At 39.1% G+C, this 21,292-nt stretch overlaps 1 protein-coding gene across 2 annotated transcripts in view; it reads right to left on the bottom strand.

Moving 5' to 3' along the window:
• Positions 1-2,248: 2,248 nt before the first annotated feature.
• The window catches only part of atp2c1 (ATPase secretory pathway Ca2+ transporting 1), a 92,659-nt gene continuing 73,615 nt past the window's right edge, over positions 2,249-21,292 (bottom strand). Inside the window, exons 18-27 of one of the 2 annotated variants that reach the window (XM_052015494.1) lie at positions 19,250-19,420; positions 16,240-16,337; positions 13,605-13,655; positions 12,651-12,817; positions 11,608-11,676; positions 10,463-10,579; positions 7,699-7,846; positions 7,320-7,415; positions 6,416-6,557; positions 2,249-3,404 (exon numbers count right to left, since the gene is read on the bottom strand). In XM_052015494.1, the coding sequence (XP_051871454.1) occupies positions 3,286-3,404; positions 6,416-6,557; positions 7,320-7,415; positions 7,699-7,846; positions 10,463-10,579; positions 11,608-11,676; positions 12,651-12,817; positions 13,605-13,655; positions 16,240-16,337; positions 19,250-19,420 (1,178 nt within the window). In that variant the 3' untranslated portion in view covers positions 2,249-3,285. The remainder of the gene's footprint in view (positions 3,405-6,415; positions 6,558-7,319; positions 7,416-7,698; positions 7,847-10,462; positions 10,580-11,607; positions 11,677-12,650; positions 12,818-13,604; positions 13,656-16,239; positions 16,338-19,249; positions 19,421-21,292) is intronic. The other variant, XM_052015495.1, reaches the window with a different exon arrangement.

The raw sequence follows: 21,292 nt of genomic DNA, 5'->3' as shown, positions 1-21,292 counted from the left end.
TCCATATTTCTCACCCTTGCCAAGGCACTACAATTGTAGGCAGTCCCACTTATGATTTTTCCCTTGTCACTTCCTCTGCAGTTTCCCTCACAGGCTGTTTGCTTTGATTTTCTATTTACAAAAATTAAACAGAGGAAGGGAAGCCCTTTTCTCAAACTTATAGGTGTTAAAACTGGTATAAGCTCAAAACGTAGACATGTTTTTTCCCAACCTTTTCCTAAAAATTGAAATGATTGCGTACTAGCCATCTAGGAGTTAAAAATTAAATGTTTTAAACTGAATTTCTCAAAGTATCAATAAACCCCAACTTCAAATGTTAAACCTTTTTGGAAAATTGAGCTGTCACTGCCTTCCCCATTCTCTTATTTCCCGACCCCCCCCCCCCAACCCCCCCCCCCCCCCCCATCCCCCACAACCCCCTCCACCCCAACCCCCCCACCCCAACTGTGCCTCAATCTTTACCTTGCAAATTGATATACTTTCCAAAGTTTCGAGAATACAAAATAAAAGCTGCAACAGATGAACACTCAGAGAAAATATTGTTCTTTTTCATAAGGAAATATTACATTTTATCTCAACTTAAAACTTGCTTCTTGAAAAGCAGGTTAGAAAAAGCAAGAAAACAGAGATAATCCATTGCTACATATGACTAGAGTTCACTCACATTATGGGAAATTAGGCACACTGCAATTATTCAGCTGACAAAATTTAAATTCAGCTTAGCTTTGGTCAAGGACAGGAAATCAAAGCACACATTTTCAAGAGAGGCCTTAATGAAAACATTAAAGAAAATTAACAGGATACTGGAAGAGCTCAGCTGGTCAAGCAACATGTGGAGGCAAAAGGTATAAAGCGATGTTTCAGGTCAACTTACATCTTTTGCCTCCACTGATGCTGCTTGATCCACTGAGCGCTTCCAGTGTCCTGTGTTTTTTTTGTTCCAGATTCCAGTATCTGCCGTCTCTTTTGTCTTCATTAAAGACAATTGGCTTAAATTGTTAGCTTAAATCATGCTGTTGTGAAATCTAATATTTTGCTGAATTAACACCTTAAAATTTTTTTTTCACATTATAAGTTTCACCTACTACGGAAAAATCAAAGCATTCAGAGCACTTTGTGGGAATGGTGGTTAGTTGAGCAAGCACAATAAAAAACACAAAAGATTGCAACTCTGAACAGAGTCAACACTACATCACCAACAGGAAACATGTACTACATATTGAAAAGCCATATCTAAATTTTGTCATCTGGACTTTACGTTAGCATCAATTTTTTAGAAACTTTATTCCTAATATGTTTGTAATACAAATGGTAATAGATGTTACTGTGATACTTTCACAGTTAAAGGAATCACACCATGGCACTCACAGATGGTTAGTAGTAGCTAATAGTCGATCATATGATAAAAAACAATCCATTGCTATCTCTTCTCCAAAGCCTCCACATCCTTCCTGTAACACATCAATCACAATTGCACACAGTACTCCAAATGCAGTCTAAGCAATGTTTTGTACAGCTGCAACTTCACAACTTTTATATTCAACACCCTGCAAGTAAGGCTATTTACCTTCTTTACCACTCTATCTACTTGTGTTGCCACTTTCAGGGAGCAGTGGACTTGCACCCCTAAATCCCTCTGTATATCAACTGTATACTTTCCTCTTAATTATGATCTCCCTAAGTGTAATACTTCACCCTTGTCCAGATTAAACTACATCTGCCATTTTTCTGCCTACATTTCCAACTGGTCTCTATCCTGCTGAAGCCGTTGATAACCTTTCTCACTATCCACAACTCTGTAAAGATTTGTGTCATCTGCAAACTTATTAATCAACCCACCTACATTTTGGTTCAAATCATTTTATTTGCATCACAAACAACAAAAATCTTAGCACTAATCCTTGTGGAACACCACTGGTCCCAGTTCTCCAGTCAGAATAACACCCTACCATTACTCTGTCTCCTATGGCCAAGCCTATTTTGAATCCAATCGACCAAGCCTCCATGGATCCGAAGTGCCTTAATCTTCTGGATCAGCCTACCACAAGGGACCTCATCGAAAGCCTTACTGAAGTCCACGTACACGACATCCACTGACCTACCGTCATCAATTATTTTCATGTTAGTGTGCTGTTAAAGTTGTGGCTGTTGTCGATGGCACAGGAGCAAATAAATCGGTGTTAAGTCAATTTAACAAACACACACATCAGAGAAGAAACTACTGTAATTTAATGTTAGCTGTGTTTCAGTATCCGTTGATGTTAGGCTTTCACTGCTAGGTTATTTTAAAGTATGCCAGGAAAACAAGTCTTACAAAGATCATTTAATTACAAACCATATTTTTCCAATACTGTACATTTCCATCACAGATGTAGCCTTAAAAACGGCATCCTTCACCCAAATACATGAAGAAAAATTCACTACCTACATTTCCCAGCATCATTGCAATTGCCATGTCTTAGAAATAATGATAATTTGTCATCACAGTTCACACAATCAATGCATTCAATTACTAAAAACAGGATACATGGATTTAAAAAAAAACAAAAATGCAGGCCAGTATTATTTTACAGACTGTCATCATTTCTGATCACAGATGCTCAAGCATACGGAAACTTCATTCGACACTGAACTGTACACATTTGCATTTTTTCTGTTAAAATACAATATATACACTTGTGATACAGCCTCTACATTTCAAACCATGGTTTCCATAGTGGTCAAGACCTCCAATGTTTATAAAACACAAACAAACACAAAAGCACATCAGCTAGTTAATTGTCAACATTATTTTATATTAAGAAAATAAAATGGCTGCAGACATTTTACTTCTTGTGGCTTAAATTTTGGAATAAATGGAATGCCAAATGCATATGAACACCTAATTTATGCCACTGAAATCCACACCACCATATAAAATAACATACTATTTATTGATAAATAATATGATTGAAATTAGGAAAAAGGATTTCATTCTATCCAGTGTACTGCAGACTCTACACCACACCTTTGCAGAGAATCTTTCCTATACAGAAAGGAAACTGTTATGTACATTTTAAGCAGCAAATCACACTGCAGGGAAAAATTCTGCAAGTTGTTTGCACTGTGCTATCCCAACAGATGTAGATTGAGAGATACTTCATAGTCCTTATTTTCATCATATTTTTTCAGTCCTTCTAAATTATGAGTGCCATTAAATGTCAATTCAAAGTTCAACCTTCAACACAATCTGATGTCATTAGGTATCTCGTAACCAGCTTGTAAAATTCCATGATACAATGTGCGTCATACATCTAAAAAGGATTTACTTCGTTTTGGATTTTTCTCTTTTCGTCTCTCCAAAGTCTTGATGATCTCAGACACTATGCAAACTGAGGAAGTAAGCCCCACCAGGAAAAGGAGATCTAAAAAGAGAATAGTGGCAGCAAGTTGTGAAATTATGACAAATATTTCAGTTCCAAGGCTAAGTGATGAAATGCTTTACTGTAGAACTTAGAAGTAATAGGATGAAGTCAGCACAGTTTCGTTAAGGCGAGATCTTGCCTGACAAATCTGTTAGAATTCTTTGAGGTAACAAGCAGGTTAGACAAAGTAGAGTCAATGGCCGTTATTTACTTGGATTTTCAAAAGGCCTTTGACAAGGTGCCACATGCGAGGCTGCTAAACAAGGCAAGAGTCCATGGTGTTAGAGGCAAGGTACTAGCATGGATAGAAGATTGACTGACTGGCAGAAGTCAGAGAATGGGGATAAAGGGGTCCTTTTCAGAATGGCTAGTGAAGTTCTGCAGGGGTCAGAGTTGGGACTGCAACTTTTCTCTTTATACATTAATGATCTGGATGAAGGAGCTGATAGCATTGTGGCCAAGTTTGCAGATGATGCTAAGATAGGTGGAGGGACGGGTAGTGTCGCAGAGGCAGGGAGTCTGCAGAAGAACTTGGACAGGTTGAGAGAGTGGGTAAAGAAACGGCAGATGGAATACAGTGTAGGGAAGTGTGGGGTTATGCACTTTGGGAGTAAGAATAAAGGTGTAGACTATTTTCTAAATGGGGAGAGAATTCAGAAATCGGAGGTGCAAAGGGAGTCCTAGTTCAGGATTCCCTCAAGGTTAATTTGCAGGTTGAGTCAGTAGTAAAGAGGGCAAATGCAATATTAGCATTCATTTCAAGAGGACTAGAACATAAAAGCAAGGATGTACTGCTGAGGCTTTATAAAGCAGTCATCAGACCGCACTTTGTGAGCGACTTTGGGCCCTGTATCTAAAGGAAGATGTGCCGACCCTGGAGAGGTCCAGAGGAAGTTCACAAGAATGAACCCAAGAATGAAAGGCTTGACGCATGAGGAGTATTTGAAATCTCTGGGCCTGCACTCAATGGAGTTCAGAAGGATGAGAGGGGGATCTCATTGAAACCTACCAGATACTGAAAGGCCTGGATAGAGTGGATATGGAGGGGATCTTTCCATTAGTAGTAATCAGGGCAGGACTTGCACAGTAAATGGAAGGGCCCTGGAAAGTGTTGTAGAACAGAGAGACCAAGGGGTACAAGTACGTATTTCCCTGAAAGTGGCAAATAGGTAGGCAGGTGGTGAAGAAGGCATTTGGTATGTCTGCTTTCATCTGTTAAAGCATTGAGTACAAGAGTTGGGACATGATTTACAGCTGTACAATACGTTGGTGAGAATGCAGTTCTGGTCACCCAGCTATAGGAAGGATGTCTGGAAAAGGTGCAGAAAAGATTCACAAGGATGTTGCTGGGACCGGACAGCTTGAGCTATAAGGAGAGACGATGGGCTGGAGCTGTTTTTCTTGGAGCATAGGCGGCCGAGGGGTGACTTTTGTAGAGGTATAAATAAGTCTTTTTTCCAGGGTAGGAGAGTCTAAACGAGAGTGCATACGTTTAAGGTGACAGGGAAAGGAAATAAAGGGGACCTGAAGGGCAGGTTTTCCCACACGGATGGCAATGGATATATAGAATGAGTCGCTAGAGGGAGTGATGGTGATGGGTACAACATTAAGACATAACTTGGATTAGAAAGGTTTAGAGGGATATGAGCCAAATGCAGGCAAATGGGACTCACTCAGGTAAGCACCTTGGTCAAAATGGACGAGTTGGGCCGAAGGGTCTTTTTCCATGCTACATAGCTCTATGATTCTATATTTTCACATAGCATTTTACCACGCAGTTTTACAACAAATTAGTGAAAAACTATAAAGAAAACTAAAAGACATTTGGACATGTACATGGATAGGAAAAAGATTAGAGGGATATGGGCCAAACACAGGTAAATGGGACTAGCTTAGGTGGGCACCTTGGTCGGCATGGACGTTGGGCCAAAGGGCCTGTTTCCATGGTGTATTACTCCATGACTCAAAGTTACTTGAACAAAATATAACAAACAAGAATCCATTAAGTCTGATTGGAAAGTACAAACTTGAAGATGACAGTGGCACTTTCAAAAGGATGGTATAAGGATAGGAACCTGAAACCGAGCCTTAACCTTCCCTCATGGTACCAGGGGCTGGAGACTTTGGATACAGTGGAGCAGTTCTTACAACAGGGAAGATCAAGACAAGATTTGATGGAGCTTTTTTTATTAATTATGATTTTCATAAATGAAAGCATCTGTTCAAGTGGCAGAAGGTTTAATAACTAGAGGACACAAATTTAAGACGATATCGGAAAAATCTATCTTAAAAACAGCATGTTGATATGATCTGTGAAACACTTCCTGATATGGGTGCAGAAGCAAATTCAATTAACATTTTCAAAAGAGAATTCAAACAATTAAAAAAATTAAGTTTTACAAAGGTAGGAGGAAAGAGCAACAGCAAGGACAAGGCCTTGCAGCAAATTAGTTAGTTAGTTAATTGAGACACAAGTCTGTGTACCACATTCAGTTCTGGTAAACATACTGCAAAATGGCCAAGACTGCACAAGATTTACACAGATTTTGCCATGATTAGTCGTTTTGGAATAGAAGAGGCTAAGGAGAGATTGAAGTCTATAAAGTTTAAGGGATCTAAATGACGCATATAGGAAGGACTTATTTAACTAGTTAAGAACCAGAAAAGATTTAAAATAATTCATGGAAGAAATAGGGGTTAGTTGAGGATGGTGACAGTTTGAAGCTGGTTTGCAATCTTAGCAGCCCTCCTCACCTCTTGAAATCAATAGACAGACCTTTATGCATATATTAAGTGGCACTAAGACTAATCAATCTTACTAGTCACATGGCGACATATAAATTACACTTCAGCAATTAATGGAGTAACTTAACATGTCAAATAAAAATACATTTGGATGATCAAGCCTACTAAATGCTCGCATGTTTAACTATCAGCACATAAAAACAACAAAAACAAAACAACCTGCTGTAAAGAGGTACGTATATCCAAATCAGAAGCAAAGGTCTCACCTAGTATACTGAGGCTTTCAGTCTGGAAAACCTTCTGCAGTGGAGGGAAGTAAATTACCAGCAGCTGTCCCATGATGGACCCAAGAACAGCATAACAGAACATTCGATTACTGCATAACCCAATCTCAAAGACAGATTTTGTCTGAGGATGGAGAAATGACAAAAAAAAACATTCAGGGCACGAACACTTGAATTAACCATGCAGTAATTTTTCCTCAGTACTCCCCATATAACTATCATCTTTGTTGATAACTTTACCTATTAACAACACCCTGGGAAGATTTCCATCATTTAGAAAGCACAAATGTGGGCAGACTTACTAAGGGAAGAGATTAGTCTTGGCTTTAATAAATAGGAATTTTGCTCTATACTTCACAAGGCTGAATTTGATATACATTATTCATGCCACAGATGTACCAGGCACAGAGTCTAACCAACCTGCCTTGGCCATCAGTGGTATTACCATTGCCAAAATCCCCCAGCATCAAAATCCTGGTGGTGGGGTTAAACATTTACCAGAATATGTGGGGCAATGCCACCTTGTGGCCCCTTGCCAAGACACTTGCAATCCAAATTTAAAAATAAACACCATTTCTTTATCATTCTTGGATCTAAAGTGTGGAACTGCCTTCTGACAGCCTTGTTACAGGACCTTCACCAGAAAAACTGAAGCTGTTCAAGGAAGGTCGTCATCACCTTCAAGCGTAATTAAGGGTGGGTAATAAGTGCTGGTCAGCAATGCCCGTATCCCAAAAAATAAATTAAAACACAGAGGTTAATTACTTAAAATAGGGTTGAGGGCAGTTAAACAATACAAAGAAAAATATTCCTTTGATGCCCAAGAAACTGAAGCGCATAAATACACCTTGATTTCCATTCCAATTCCAAGGTTTTCATACTCTACCTGCGACCTGGAACTCCATGCATTGAACATGTCAAAGAAAACAAAGCAGGTAAAGGTCATTGTTGTGTCTCGAGGAGTTATTACATTATCCTGTAACTGAGGAAATATAGATAATAAATTCAGAACTCAGCACGAGCACACCATTTGATACTTAATTGAAAATTAAAAGTATTGACACAATGGATTGAACTAACAGATACATTATTGTGCACAATTTCAATACTGATTTTTGTTTAAAACAATAATTATAATCACAAATTAGTTTAAACTGAGAGAGCTAATCAAAAAATAATTTTTATGTATTCTGTACATGCTGTAATGAAGACCAGAGATGGTTTAATCTGGAAGAAATCACTGAAGTTGGTAAGCAATTTCTTACCTCTCTCCAGAAAACAAACAATGTCCCAGAGACAATAATCAGCGATGAAACCAGAATTTTAACAATTAGGCTTCTGGTCAGAATGCTGTCCTTTACATTTCTTGGTGGCTGCCTGATGACGTCTTTATCGACAGGTTCTACTCCCAGGCTACCCACAAAGATCAAAAAATTAATTCAGAATACTGCTGTAACAAGTTGGCAATTTGCAAGTTTGAAGAATTTAGAGAATACACTGCTACAAAATCCACCTGTTTAAGACGTAAAAATTGGCCACATAGGCACAAATTGTTTAAATGTAGAGTAGTGAACTGATGAGAACATCTGGATGAACTTTTTGGTTATCTATTAAAATTTTAAATATTATCAACATTACTAGATCTTGACGTTAGTTTCAATAAAACAAAACACTAAATCAATTAGATTTTCCCTTGTGTTTGCTGTTTTCATGTTTAATACATTTTTACTATTTTTTTGTTCCATCTTAGTAAAAGCAAAAAATTCTGGGAACACTCAGCAGGTCGGGTGCATCTGTGGACAGCAAAACCGAGTTTCAGCTTAAAGACTCTTGATCAGAACTGGGAAAGAGAGAATACAAAATTAAGAGGGGTATAGATAGGGTGGATACAGAGAAACTTTACCCCATAATGGAGATATCTAAAACCGGAGGCCACAGGTTTAAAGATAAGGTGCAAGAGGATTAGAGGGGATCCGAGGAAGAAATTTTCCAGCCAGAGGGTATTTGCAATGTGGATGCACTGCCTGAAAAAGTGGAGGAGACTAGTCACCTCACAACATTTAAAAGATATCTGGACAAGAATTTGAATTGCCAGGCATAAAAGATTACAAACCAAGTGGTGGTAAATGGGATTAGTATGGATGGAAAGCCAAAAGGCCTGTTTCAATCTATGAGAAAACAATTTTAGATTGCGGAGACTGGGGGAGGGATGGAAAGAGTGAAAGGAACCCTGAAAGGACAAGGCCAGGGTTGCCACGGGTTTAAGCTCTAGACAGAGTCATTCAGTTGATGAGAGCAATTGGACACAAGAAACACAAAAGCTATGAAATGATGGTAGTTTTAGAGTGAGAACATCAATAATGGAAAGTAAAGCTGTAGGAAATGCCTGGTCCATCAAGCTGTGCTGAATGAGTAAAACCAAGCCAATATTCAGGAGGGATGATCTGCAGCAAAAATGACCAATTCTGATACAAACCCAGAAAGCAAGTGAACTGAAGATGTACGATTCACTTTTGAGTCCATCTAGTGCCCAGACAGAAGGAGCTGTTCCTCAAGTTTACATTAGGCAATGCTACAATAGTGCAGGAAGTCACAGACAGATAGGTTAGAGTGGGAGTGGGTAGAGGTGACTACGGAGCTTTTAGTTTCTCCACTGTAAAGGAGACCTCAGAATGAGTGCCAATTGATTGCACTAGATTGGAAGTGCAAGTGAATCACTGCTTCATCTCAAAGGACTGTTTAAGTCCCTGGATTACCCTGGATGACTGTTTGGTCCTTCCTGGGTTACGAATGCCCAATTTATGGACATATGAAGGAGTGTTTGGGAGACCAGTGAGATGGATGGGGATGGATTTGCCAGCTGCTGCAGGGCTACAGGCATCTTCTGCCATGTGGGAACGGGGCACTTCCACATGCCTTCTCTCCCCACCCCAGCCCCCAAGCCGCAACAACTGGGGGCAAGGTTGACCTGAGCAGAACTGGGAGCGCTGAGCAGACTCATTCGCTCATTCACTGATTGAGTGAGGGAGGCTGGCAGCCATTCTTCTCACACCTGCTTGCTCTTCCGCCTCAGCAGTTTCTGTGATCCTCTCTACACAATGTATTTTTGTTTATCTCTCACATGAACAATTCAGGTTACAAGCAGTCCTCAGGAATGAAACATTGTGGTAAGTTGGAGACTGCCAGTGTGGGAAGGGAAAGGTAAGAGGACAGGTCTTACATCTCCTGTGGTTGCAAAGGAAAATGTTGCAGTAAGAGGTTGGTGGAGATGGAGGAGCAGACCAGGGAATCACAAAGGGAATGCTGACAGGGGAGAAGATGTATCTGATGGTAGAATCTCACTGAAGGTAGCATAAATAATGAAGGATGATTAGTTGAACGTGGAAGTATCATCATCAGATGAAATAATGACACAAACTGAGGAACTGGAAGAATGGAATGGATAGCTTGTTGGAGGCAGAATGGGAGAAAAGGTAATCAAAATAGCTGAGGGAATCTGGGACATGATGGATATTTATCACTAGCCTATCCACTGAGATGGAGACTGAGAACCAGAACGGTACAAATGAATAAAAAAAACTGGGCTGTCAGGCATAACTGAAAAAGAGGGATTTAACACTGCATTAAAAAAAAGTAAAAGGAGGCAACAGCACAAAAGCGAAATGTCTATAAGAGGAATTATGGTAAGGGCAGTGAAGAAATGGAGTGGGCAACATAGAATTGAATATTAGGGCAGATTACAGGTTAGAAAAAGCAATATACACACAAAACTCATGATTAACAAAATATCTTAACTAGCAAAAATAATTGAAAATAAATGAACACAAATTATGGAGTAGGGTGTGAAAGAAGAGATTTGTATAGCACTGTTGCAGGGAATCTGTATGGAGCAGGAGGGACTATTGTTGGCCCATGTCATCAATATCACTTCAACCTGCAACTCATCATGCATGGTGCCATGGGACTTTCACTGCTTGGAATAAGTCAAGCCAGTAGAGTCCCATTTCATCAATAATCCAAACGTTTTACCTCTGTGCTGGTGGTCCATCCATAATTATGTTGATCCATAAAATCTGCATTGCATTCAGTGGATTGGGAAAGTTCATCAATGTGGCAAGAGAAATCAATGTTAGAGCAGCTATACTCCTGGAAAATAAACACATTGGATAAAAATCCTGTGCAATTTTCATCAGACTGGAAGGAATTTCAATTATGACAAAACATACCACAAGTTGAAAAAGAAATTATTTATATACATGTTGCGAATTCAATACAGCACTTGATAAATACACCAATAACTTTGCCCAATAACTGTATTTCTTTATTAATCACAATTAGTTTCAAGCAACTACATAGTTTCAAACAAGTTCAAGGTGCACTACCTGGATTCAAGTATTACCCGCTCCAGATGAACCTGGCCGGGGTTCGATGCAGTGAATTCCCCAAATCAGGGTATTTTTATACAATGGTTAGTCTCTGGAGTTATTGCTGTCAGTTATCCCATATAGCACCTTGTTATATATTTCTGTCTATCTCCCAGACATAGCCTGTCAATTGCATGGCCATAAGTCAACTCCTTTCCATATATTTGTACTTTTTTTTAAACTTCAAATTCCTGCTGGCACCACTCCATAATTACTTTAATCACCATTTCTGTGATTATCAAGGTGACTGTTCAAGCTTCTACAATTTGTCAGACTGTCCGTTACACAATGTCACAGGATGCCCATTCCCACAACATCCTTATCTGCTTGTTCTGTGCTCAGAGTCAGCTCACAGAGCTCTGGCAGCACAACTCTACTTTGTCACATTGATGTTAACTAGTTATCCATCACCTGACTGTGCCTCCCCAGGCTTCCTTTGTTCCACGCTGCTCACCACAGTCTTCCCCTTTGATATAGACAATTAGCAGGATTGATGGATTCATGCAAGTTATCAATGCAGGTAAATATGAATCCAAACATCAGTAATTGGAAAATATCATACATGAAAAAGGAAGAGCATATTTAGTGTGAATATTAGGTTTTTTGAGTAACACAAGTTCCACATGTAGTTGTCGTGTAGTTGTTTTTTTTCGCTGCTCTCCACATACAAACATTCAAAAAGAAAAGTTAGAGTATGCTGGCTCCTTGCCACTGACAAATTATTACACTTAATGACTATGTTCCACTTACGTGCTGAGTTGGAATCTAACAAAGTTTTTGATATTGTTGTAAATCCCTTTACCCTCTTCAATTGCTGACCTGGAATAGAAAGTTTTACGTTTACAAATATGGCTAAATACATCAGGCAGTTTGTAATGACATTTACTGGACATACCAGTTAACCAAAAATGCTTTGTTCTAACAGAAATGCAATCTCTAAAATCTGCATGTTCCTGAAGCGGCCATTTCATCAGCTCAATCCTCATTTCTTACATTATGCTCTCACTAAACTTGTTTTAAAATGGGATCCTAACCTGCACATCAACTTAATACAAGAATGTACAGTGCACAGTCTAGTCGATAGCGGGGAAGATGCATAAATAATGTGGCAATTTTTTTTTGTTGAAAACAAAACTTCTGGAGGAACTCAGCATTTCAGGAAGCATCTGTGGAAGGAAAGGAATGGTTGGTATTTTGGATCGAGAGTCTGCATCAGGACTGAGAGTGTAGAGGGAGGATAGTCAAGTATGAAGGGGAAAGGTAGAGGGGAGTGACAATTATCCCTCTGATAATTTTTTTTTGTTCATTTGTTAGAGTTGTAAACAGTTGTATACTTCTGCACACCCAGTAAAACAATAATACACAAATCTATGGTTCGTAAATCAATGGTTCCCCATCTGGCTCACTTGGTTCTGTTTCCCACACTCCCTTTAAACTCACCTGGTGCTCTGGAAAATTTATTATATCAGTTTAACCTTTAAAAAAAACTTAAAGTAGGTTGGGATATTAAAAGTAACATCCAATAATCCAGAAAATCCAAATTCCGAAGGGTGCAGGATTATCGGAGTTTTACTGTACACACTTAATAATCAAATGATTTACAACTTGAATAAAGATCTTTGTATTTTTGTTTGTAAAGATCATTATTTCTGTAAATAAAACAAATCTTTCCACTTTAACTGACATAGAACTCAAATTAACTAGAAACATGCAGGAAATGTCTTGGTTTACAATAGAAACTTTTAGCACAGACTGCATTAAGATTAGACAGAATGATAGAAAGCACAACTCACATTATTGTCTTAAAGTCGTCATCTACAAGGATCATGTCAGCTGCTTCCTTGCAGACATCAGTTCCTGTCTGCCCCATAGCTACCCCGATATCAGCAGCCTTCAAAGCAACAGCATCATTCACTCCATCCCCAGTCATCGCCACCACTGCACCATTGTTCTGGAGGGACTAGAATTTGAAAAAGAGGAAATAAAAGTGACACTTTCCCACGGAGACACAATCACCTTTCCTACAGTAACTACACTTCAAAAATACTTAATTGGCTGTTAAATGCTTTGGGATAATCCAAGGACACAAATTGCTATAAAATGCCTATCTTTCTCGTTTTTTTGGATGTACATTTACTGCATCCAATGAACCAGTTCTTTTTGTCAAAACTCATTGAAAACATGCAACACGTGTAGGACTTTAAAATATTCTACTTTAAAAATGAATAACATAAAAGGACAACTCTGTTGAAGGGAGGCAGTCTGAATAAAGAAGAAAGTATACAGTGATTCACTTTGAATGATTACTCCGGTACCAAAACAATGAATACTGTGACATAACTCCAAATATCTTGTTTGACTTGTTCACAATTATCCTCTAACTTCAGATCAACTGTGTTTAGGTACACTATTGTACAATATTCAAATTAGGAAAAAAAGTGCTCAAGGCAAAAAAAAGTGATCTTAAACAGCACATGAATTGACTTAGAAAAAAAGTTGGCAATCCACTTTCTTTTAAAAGGTTTAAGGATTCCAACATACGCCCATTCTATATACTGGAATGTTATTGAGAATAGTAACTGCTGGGTTAAATGGACAAATATAAAGACATTTAATGAAACAACCTCCAGTCAGAGTACTTGAGCTATGTTATAAGCCAAGAACAGACAACAAAGAGAAAGCCTCTATCCCAAAGAGGAAGAAAGTAACAACTTTCACAGCTACCATTTTCTGTTCGTGATAGTTACCTTTATAATCTTAAGCTTGTGCCTGGGGCTGGATCTGTAAAATACTGCGACCTGTGAAAATACATATCGAACCGAAAGCATTTAAAAAAATAAAAATGAACTCTGGCACATCCAATATCACATAAGCAAAGAAGACTGTCACTTCCCAAGATACAAGGGCAATTACTTTTTTCTATATCCTTGCTGCAAAACAAAATACTTATGCAAAACTATTTTCCACGTTCCCATAAAATCAATAGTTGGCTAGAATTTTCCACTCACTGAACTTCACCCCTCCAGCACTCCAATCTCCAATTCACCCATATGAATATATATGGAGACACAAGAGACTGCAGGTCTGCTGGAGTAACTCAGCAGGTCAAGCAGCATTTGTTGGGGGGGGGGGGGGGGGAGAGGGCTGGGGGGTTGCAGGGAGGGGAAGGAATTGTCCACATTTCGAGTCAAAATACAGTATCAGGACTGAGAGTGGAGAGGTGAGACAGGGGTCCGAGGTGATTGGTGGACAGAGGAGTGGCGAGGCTCTCATTTGCATGCCATTTCCATTCCCCTTCCCATTGCCACACCAACTTGTCTATCCTCAGTGTTCCCCACTGCCAGGGTGAGGCCCAACACAAACTAAAGGAACACCACCTCATATTCCACCTGGGTAGTCTACAACCCAACGGCATGAACACTGAATTTTCCAATTTCAGCTAACTCACATTTCCGGTGTGTTTTCCCCCTGCTGCTGTCCCCCTCCCAATCCTCCTCTGGTTCTCCCATTTTTGTCCCCTTTTCCATATCCCACCTCCAGCCCCCCATGACCCATTTTCATTCCCCTCCCCCTGCTGGCTCCACCTACCAACTACCCACACACTTCACTCACTGGCTCCCCCTCCCCCATCTGGTTCTGGTTCCAACTGCCCTTCACCTCTCTCCTAATGGTTCCCATCATTATCTTCCTTACTTATCAGATCTTAGCACTGGTAGCCTTTGTGTTCCTGCTTATTGCCCTCCTAGAATGTTTCCATCTTCATCTTCCCCCTCCCCAGCTCCATCTGCCTCCATACGTCATCCACCTGCCTCCTTCTCCCAATTCCACCTCTTCCCCTCCCCTCCCCTATCTGGCTCAAGCTGTCAGTCATCCTTCACCCCTCCTCAGTCCCCTGTCCCACCACTCCACCTCTCCTCTTTATACTGGCTATCTTCTCTTTCCACTCAGTCCTGATGCATGGCTTCAATCCAAAACATCAACAATTCCTCTTCCCACCCCTCTCCCCCACAGATGCTGCTCAACCCACTCAGATCCTCCAGCAGATTGTTTGAATATATGATTTTTTAAAAAATAGATGAAAGGGATTGATCGCCTTTAACTTCTTATTTATCAGCCCTTCAGTGGTACAAGTTAACTGTGTACTAGTTTGGAACTGTGCCGAGATGTTGTTTGAACATGACTGTATTCATTAGCCATACCCAGCTGCCCTGACAAGTGGCAATGGGTTTGCCTACTTGGGTAGTAATCATTTTATAACTGAGTAGCTTAACCAAGCTGCTTTGGAATTAACCACACTGTCTAAGACTAGAGTCAAGGTAGACAAGATCAAGAAAGAGTGTCAGATTTCCTGCCTTAAGTACTTCAGAGAAGCTGTTGGGTTTGTGCAACAATTCTGCAGCTTTAGTGGCCCTATGTCATGGTGCCAGAACACAAATTCAGTATATCAGTTGGTTCCATTTATAATATAATTAAGGTTTGTGAAATAATTTTAAAACTACACAAGTATACTTCTTGTAGTTGAACACAGCAGAGCTTTCTATGATCCAATGTACAAACAGAGCTGTGCTTCGTGGCAATTAACAAAGGCTACATAAGACTACAATTCGGATCATCACAAAATTGTGTTTTACTGTCTAAAAAGACCACATTTTATCATTTCGTCTTGTATTCCATCAAAGCACAAGCAACGACCAGTTACTTCCAAGGTGATTTTGCGTTACTTGCCAAAGTTCAAATATCTCTTGGACAAGTAACTTCAGATCTCAGTCAAATTTTGCCATGCATCAAAGTTCTTTATATGCTGCACCTCAAACAGAAAAATACTGTATAACAGAACCCAAAGTCCTCAGTTCTGACAGTTGCACCCCTTATTTATCGCTGTTGCACACTGTAATGGACTGTTAATGTTTGCTTACTGTATTAGTAATTATTCTGGGTGAACTAAATTAAACATTTTCTTTAGTTACCAAATGATTCAGTAGAGTTACATTAACCCAGTAGGTCATACAGCAGCTGTGAATGCTGTGTTTCACTTTGATGAAAGTTCTGATCTGAATCTTTGATCTGAAATGTTCACTCTTTTATTCTTCACAGACGTTGACAGAGCTACTGAATACTTCCACCACTTTTTACTTTTTAAGTATAACCACTTATTCATACACTGCAAACAACCTAAACACAACAGTTTGAAACTAACAGATCCAGCCTTGGGATGGATTCCACACAAATCTGTAAATGTTCTGAGGCAAGTTATTATGAATCTGAACCACCTACCACACCACTTAGACCTGGTCCTGTTGTGAACCTGTAATTCCACAACAAACGTGTAATTGAATCCTCAGAGAGTCTCATCCCAATGCTCAACCACACTATGTCACGTACCTTTGGCACTATTTGTGAAAGCTGTTGAACATCCAGTGAATCTAGTTCTTCTCCTGAGATTGTTTGGGATCCCTTGGAATATAAACCCAAGCGGGTGGCTGTATACACATAAAAGATCTTTCGTTAAAAGTTTGAGTTTGTAACATTTCCAGTTTAAGCAATGCACAATTAAAAGCACATTTGTCTATGCCCAAAATTATTCCAAATAATTTTGTATTTTATCTCGAGACTAAATAAAGACAGCTAAGCCAACAACATCTTTTCTTTTCATTTAGTATTCAACAAACCAAAAGCTTTTTGGTGTCCATAATAATTTAGAATGAAGCTCTTCTTTGAAAAATAACTTTATAAGATTTCTTTATTAGTCACATGTACGTCGAAACACACAGTGAAATACATCTTTTTGCATAGTGTCCTGAGGGCAGCCCGCAAGTGTCGCCACGCTTCCGGTGCCAACATAGCATGCCCACAACTTCCTAACCCGTATGTCTTTGGAATGTGGGAGGAAACCGGAGCACCTGGAGGAAACCCATGCAGACACGGGGAGAACGTACAAACTCCTTACAGACAGCAGCCGGATTTGAAACCAGGTCGCTGGCGCTGTAAAGCATTACGCTAACCGCTTCAGATTTGTATGTGGACCAGCCATGCATAAAATTGTCAGTCAGTACTTTTTAAACAACTGTTTGAATTAGTATTTTAACTAATTGCCTGTTTTATTAAACTTAATTGGTTCCTTAATTCAAAAAAAAATCAGTTATACACCCTCCTACGTGAATTTCTCCAATCCCAACACTAACCACACTCATTGCTTCCCTGACATCCAAAATTATGTACTACTGGAATGATTACAATACCGCACGTCTTAGCACTTCAAACTTAACTGAAATGGGATTATAACAAGTGTATTCAGTAATTGCATTATGCTGCATTCATATATTTGGTTGCACTCTGTTCTCTTCACGTGGAATACTGATGCCATTATGACAGAGTAAATATCAGAACTCTTCATAGAGAGGGCAAATTATACAGAGAATACAATATAGTGCAATTACTGTACAATAAACTCCATCTTCTGGCCAAACACGTCTTTAGAGTTCCCAGAGAAAACCCAAAAGGTCACAGAAAGAATGTGCAGACTCCACACAGAGAGCATTGGAGGTCAGGATTGAACCCAGGTCACTGGAGTTGAGGCAGCAGTGCTACTAGCTGCACCACTGTGCAACAGAACAAAGGGAAATACAAGACTGAAGTAAAGAGGAAAATAAACAAAGACATAGTGACTGGAAATAAAATGAAAACAATAGTTGGATTGGTACCAACAACTTAATTTAATATATCATGTAGAAAGGATCTGAATGCATTTCACATAATACATGCGAGTACCTAAGTGATTTCTCAAAATATCAATGGGAGGTGGATGAACTGGAACTGGTGATGCTAGAGCTTGCAAACATTTTCCTAAATTGGGTTGTCCTTGAAGATTTCATGATTGCAATGGATGGAGCTGGAATGCTGTTCATTTGTTTAGGGCTTAAATATTTTCCCATGTGTTTCTTTGAATTTGCTATTACTTAAGCAAAAGTAGTATAAACTTTGTCATTAAAAAAAAACACCTTTTGTCAAGAATGTTTCAGCTTTCAGCCTTTACAATGCACAGTAGTAAACAATTTCAATAAAAAAATGAAACCCATTGAAATATTGGAACTTTTGGGATCACATTCTGTGGGTTCACTGTGTGTTTCAATGTACAAGTGACTAATAAATAAATATCTTATCTAAATCCATTCTCTAACAGATTACCAAGTAGAATAAAACTGTAATAATTTGGTACCCTCAAGACCTTGACAGTGCCAGCCTGGCAGATTTTCCAGATTATTGGCTATTACACCTATTAAAATGCTAACACACTTTACATTCACTTTTGTTTTTATATGTCGCACAATAAAATACCAGATAAGTTGAAAGTGACTGCAAGGAAAGGGATCAACACCCCCATCCCGCTGTGAGTTTAGAGGAAAAGCGGGAAACAGAACCCTGGAGAGTTTACTGGGAGTGGATGAAACAGAACTGGCTGAGACTAATGTTGAACTACCAGGATTTCTGAATAAAAGGATAGCAAATTATCAGAGTTCTACTATTAATAGATATAATTCCTGTGCTTATGAAAAAGCCACCGGTAAGAACAATGGAGTTGGATAGCTCTTTAAAATCAGATTGGTGGCCAGCCTTCATCACAATGTTTAACAAGTGGCAGGAGGCCCCAGACGCGAACTCCTCCAAAATCAGGACAAGCGAATTTGAAGTTACAGAGCAGCTTGTAGAAACTTGGCATCTATATCCACATCATCCATATTATTAAAAGTCCTTTTGCAAGTATTATTGCTCAAGAAAGGATATTACAGTATTCCTTCCATTTGGTTCTCACCATCATAGAACGTAAGCAGAAGCTTACGGTTAGCTTACCATATATCGCAAGGCTTTCATTAAGGCTGGATACTTTTACTTCAAATTCCCTATTGAAATCTCTGAAAAATACGATAAAGCTGGTGGCCATAAGGCAGAATTTCCACTGCTGCAGTTCTTTGGCAAAACAATTCAGAGGAATCCATTCATTTGATTTACTGTGGTCTCTGCATCGAAGTGCTACTTTAAATGTTGAAGCTGGAGTTTTTATTTTTAGGTGCAAAGGACCAAAAGGGTGCTCCAAAATCGGAAAAGTTTTCTTTTCCAGAAACTACAGAAAAGGCAACTTTGCAGTATTTACAGACTGGTTCATTTTTTTTTCCTTGAACAAATTCTGTATTTTCCTTCAGGCAATCAAGAACATCATTTACTTCTCACTACACGTCCACATGAACTTTTGTTCTCAGTTTTTTTTCCTCTCCAAGTCAGGTCACTGACCAGCACATCTCTCAAACAGGAAAATGTAATCATTGAGTTAAGGGGCATCTTTTCAAATACAAGTATCAGGTGTAATTTTTATTACTGATACTGAGCCAGTATTTACCTATGGCAACTGCTGTCTCTTGTGAATCTCCAGTGACCATTTTGATGACAACTCCTGCATTAATCAGTGTGGCGACTGCTTCCTTTACACCAGACTTTGGTGGATCAATCATTCCCACCAGCCCCAGGAATGTAAGTTGTCCAAGCTCAGGTCCGGAGGCTAAAGCGAGTACTAGATGGGAAAAGTATTATACATCATTTTGATGTCTACTACGTTTCTGCATTTACATGAAATCATCAATACAGTTTCAAAAAAAATTTATACACTTCCCATGAATACAAATCTCTCACAAATGTACTTGGAGTGCAAGTTCATTTACATCTACATTGATTGCACACAGCTATCTCTGCGAAATATTCTTAAAACTCTGAAGTTAGATGTTCACATAGTATCATAGTTTCAAATAATGTGCAGACTGATTTAAAATATTATACTAGTTCTTAAATAATGACCACACTGCACATGATGGGAGTTCATGTAATTATTAAAAATGTTATTGAAACATTTGCTCCAAGGTACTCTTTTAAAGCTAACCTTCTCTACCTTTTTAATTGCCTTTTCCACATTGTCTTTCTACCTCATCCTCTCAAATTATTACCTGCTAACTACAATTCAGTGACATTTGATTATTTTCTGGTATTTTGCATTGACCAGGTGCACATGCAGGCTAAGTAACTTCAGGGTCAACATCCAATAACCACATGGATACAATTCAAGTAAAAGTTAATAGATAGCAACTGGAGTTGAAAAACCTGACTGCTTTTGCCCTCATTAAATGTCAACGTCAAGACTAACTTTCTTGCTGTTTTAGATGCTATGGCTAAAATCAGCTAACTCAGCTCAGATTAAGAATCCATTTGAAACATTCCTCAACCTATTTTAAGTATTTATTTGGAATATGAACACAAAAACAATAATTGGTGTCCAATTAACAGCAACCTGTTATGTAAGAGGCACAATCATGCAAAAACAAATAAGAAACCCCAAATTGGCCAGTATTGATCTTTGACAAAAATTGCATTTACATAGTTAATTTTGATAAAACACAAGAAAAAGTGTTGATAAAGAGTGCAGATATATTGCAAGAAGGGATCCACTTTTCATAACATTCCTAACTCTCTTACAGTACTTCTATGCCCAAGAGCAAGATGGCTGTCAGGCATCTGGCCACAGGAGTGCAGCTGATGGTGAGCCAGGTACAAGCTTCTGCTCTAGAAGTTTCAGCTGATGATAATATACCAAGAGTGAAGCTGAAGAAAGCTACTGTCCTCTCAAACCAGCATCATTTTGCACATCAGGAACATATTGTTCTTGTATCATCACAGGGTCCTGGTATTTTTACTGGTCAATTCTTATGTTGGCTTTTCAAGCCCTTCCCAGGGGAGCAAATTATCATGAAAAGTTACTTACGAGGCACCCCAAGGTTTGCCTCAACCCATTGTGGCACTTTCCTCTTAATGACCATTGACATCCCATTTACCAAGGATCCATGATGCCACATTTGGTCTCGGAGGCATTCACTCTCATCTTAACTATGCAATTCTTTGGTCCATGTTTGAAGAGTCTAATGTAGAGTAGCCCAGGCAAAACCCAAATTGAGTATTGGTAAACAGATTAAAGAGCATGTGCCACTTGCTGGAATTATCAACAAACCTTCTTTCACTTTATCAATGAGAGTTGCCTATTTGGGTAGCAATTAGCCAGATTGGGTTTGTCATGCCTTGTGATTTGGACATCAATTTTTAACATTGTTCAATAGATGCCATGTTGAAACCATACTGCAACAGCTTGACTAGAGATGCAACTAGTCCTGGTGCACAAGTCTTCAGTGCTATAGCCAGGATCCTATTGCCTTTGCAACAGTGCACTGGAGTGAATCAAGGTGTCTGAAGACCAACTTCTGGAGATCTCAGAATGTAGCCAAATGGAGTTATTACTTGTGGATGAATATAGTTTTTTGTATTCACATTTTAAGCCCCATCATTGTTGAGGGTGGGAATGTTCCTGGAACATTCAACTTCCTATTAGCTGTTTAATTAGCTA

This window comes from Pristis pectinata, chromosome 5 (assembly GCF_009764475.1).
Source record: "Pristis pectinata isolate sPriPec2 chromosome 5, sPriPec2.1.pri, whole genome shotgun sequence".
In the NCBI taxonomy this organism is placed as follows: Eukaryota; Metazoa; Chordata; class Chondrichthyes; order Rhinopristiformes; family Pristidae; genus Pristis; species Pristis pectinata.
Note: the sequence above shows the minus strand (reverse complement) of the source record. Positions and strands in the feature narration are given on the sequence as shown.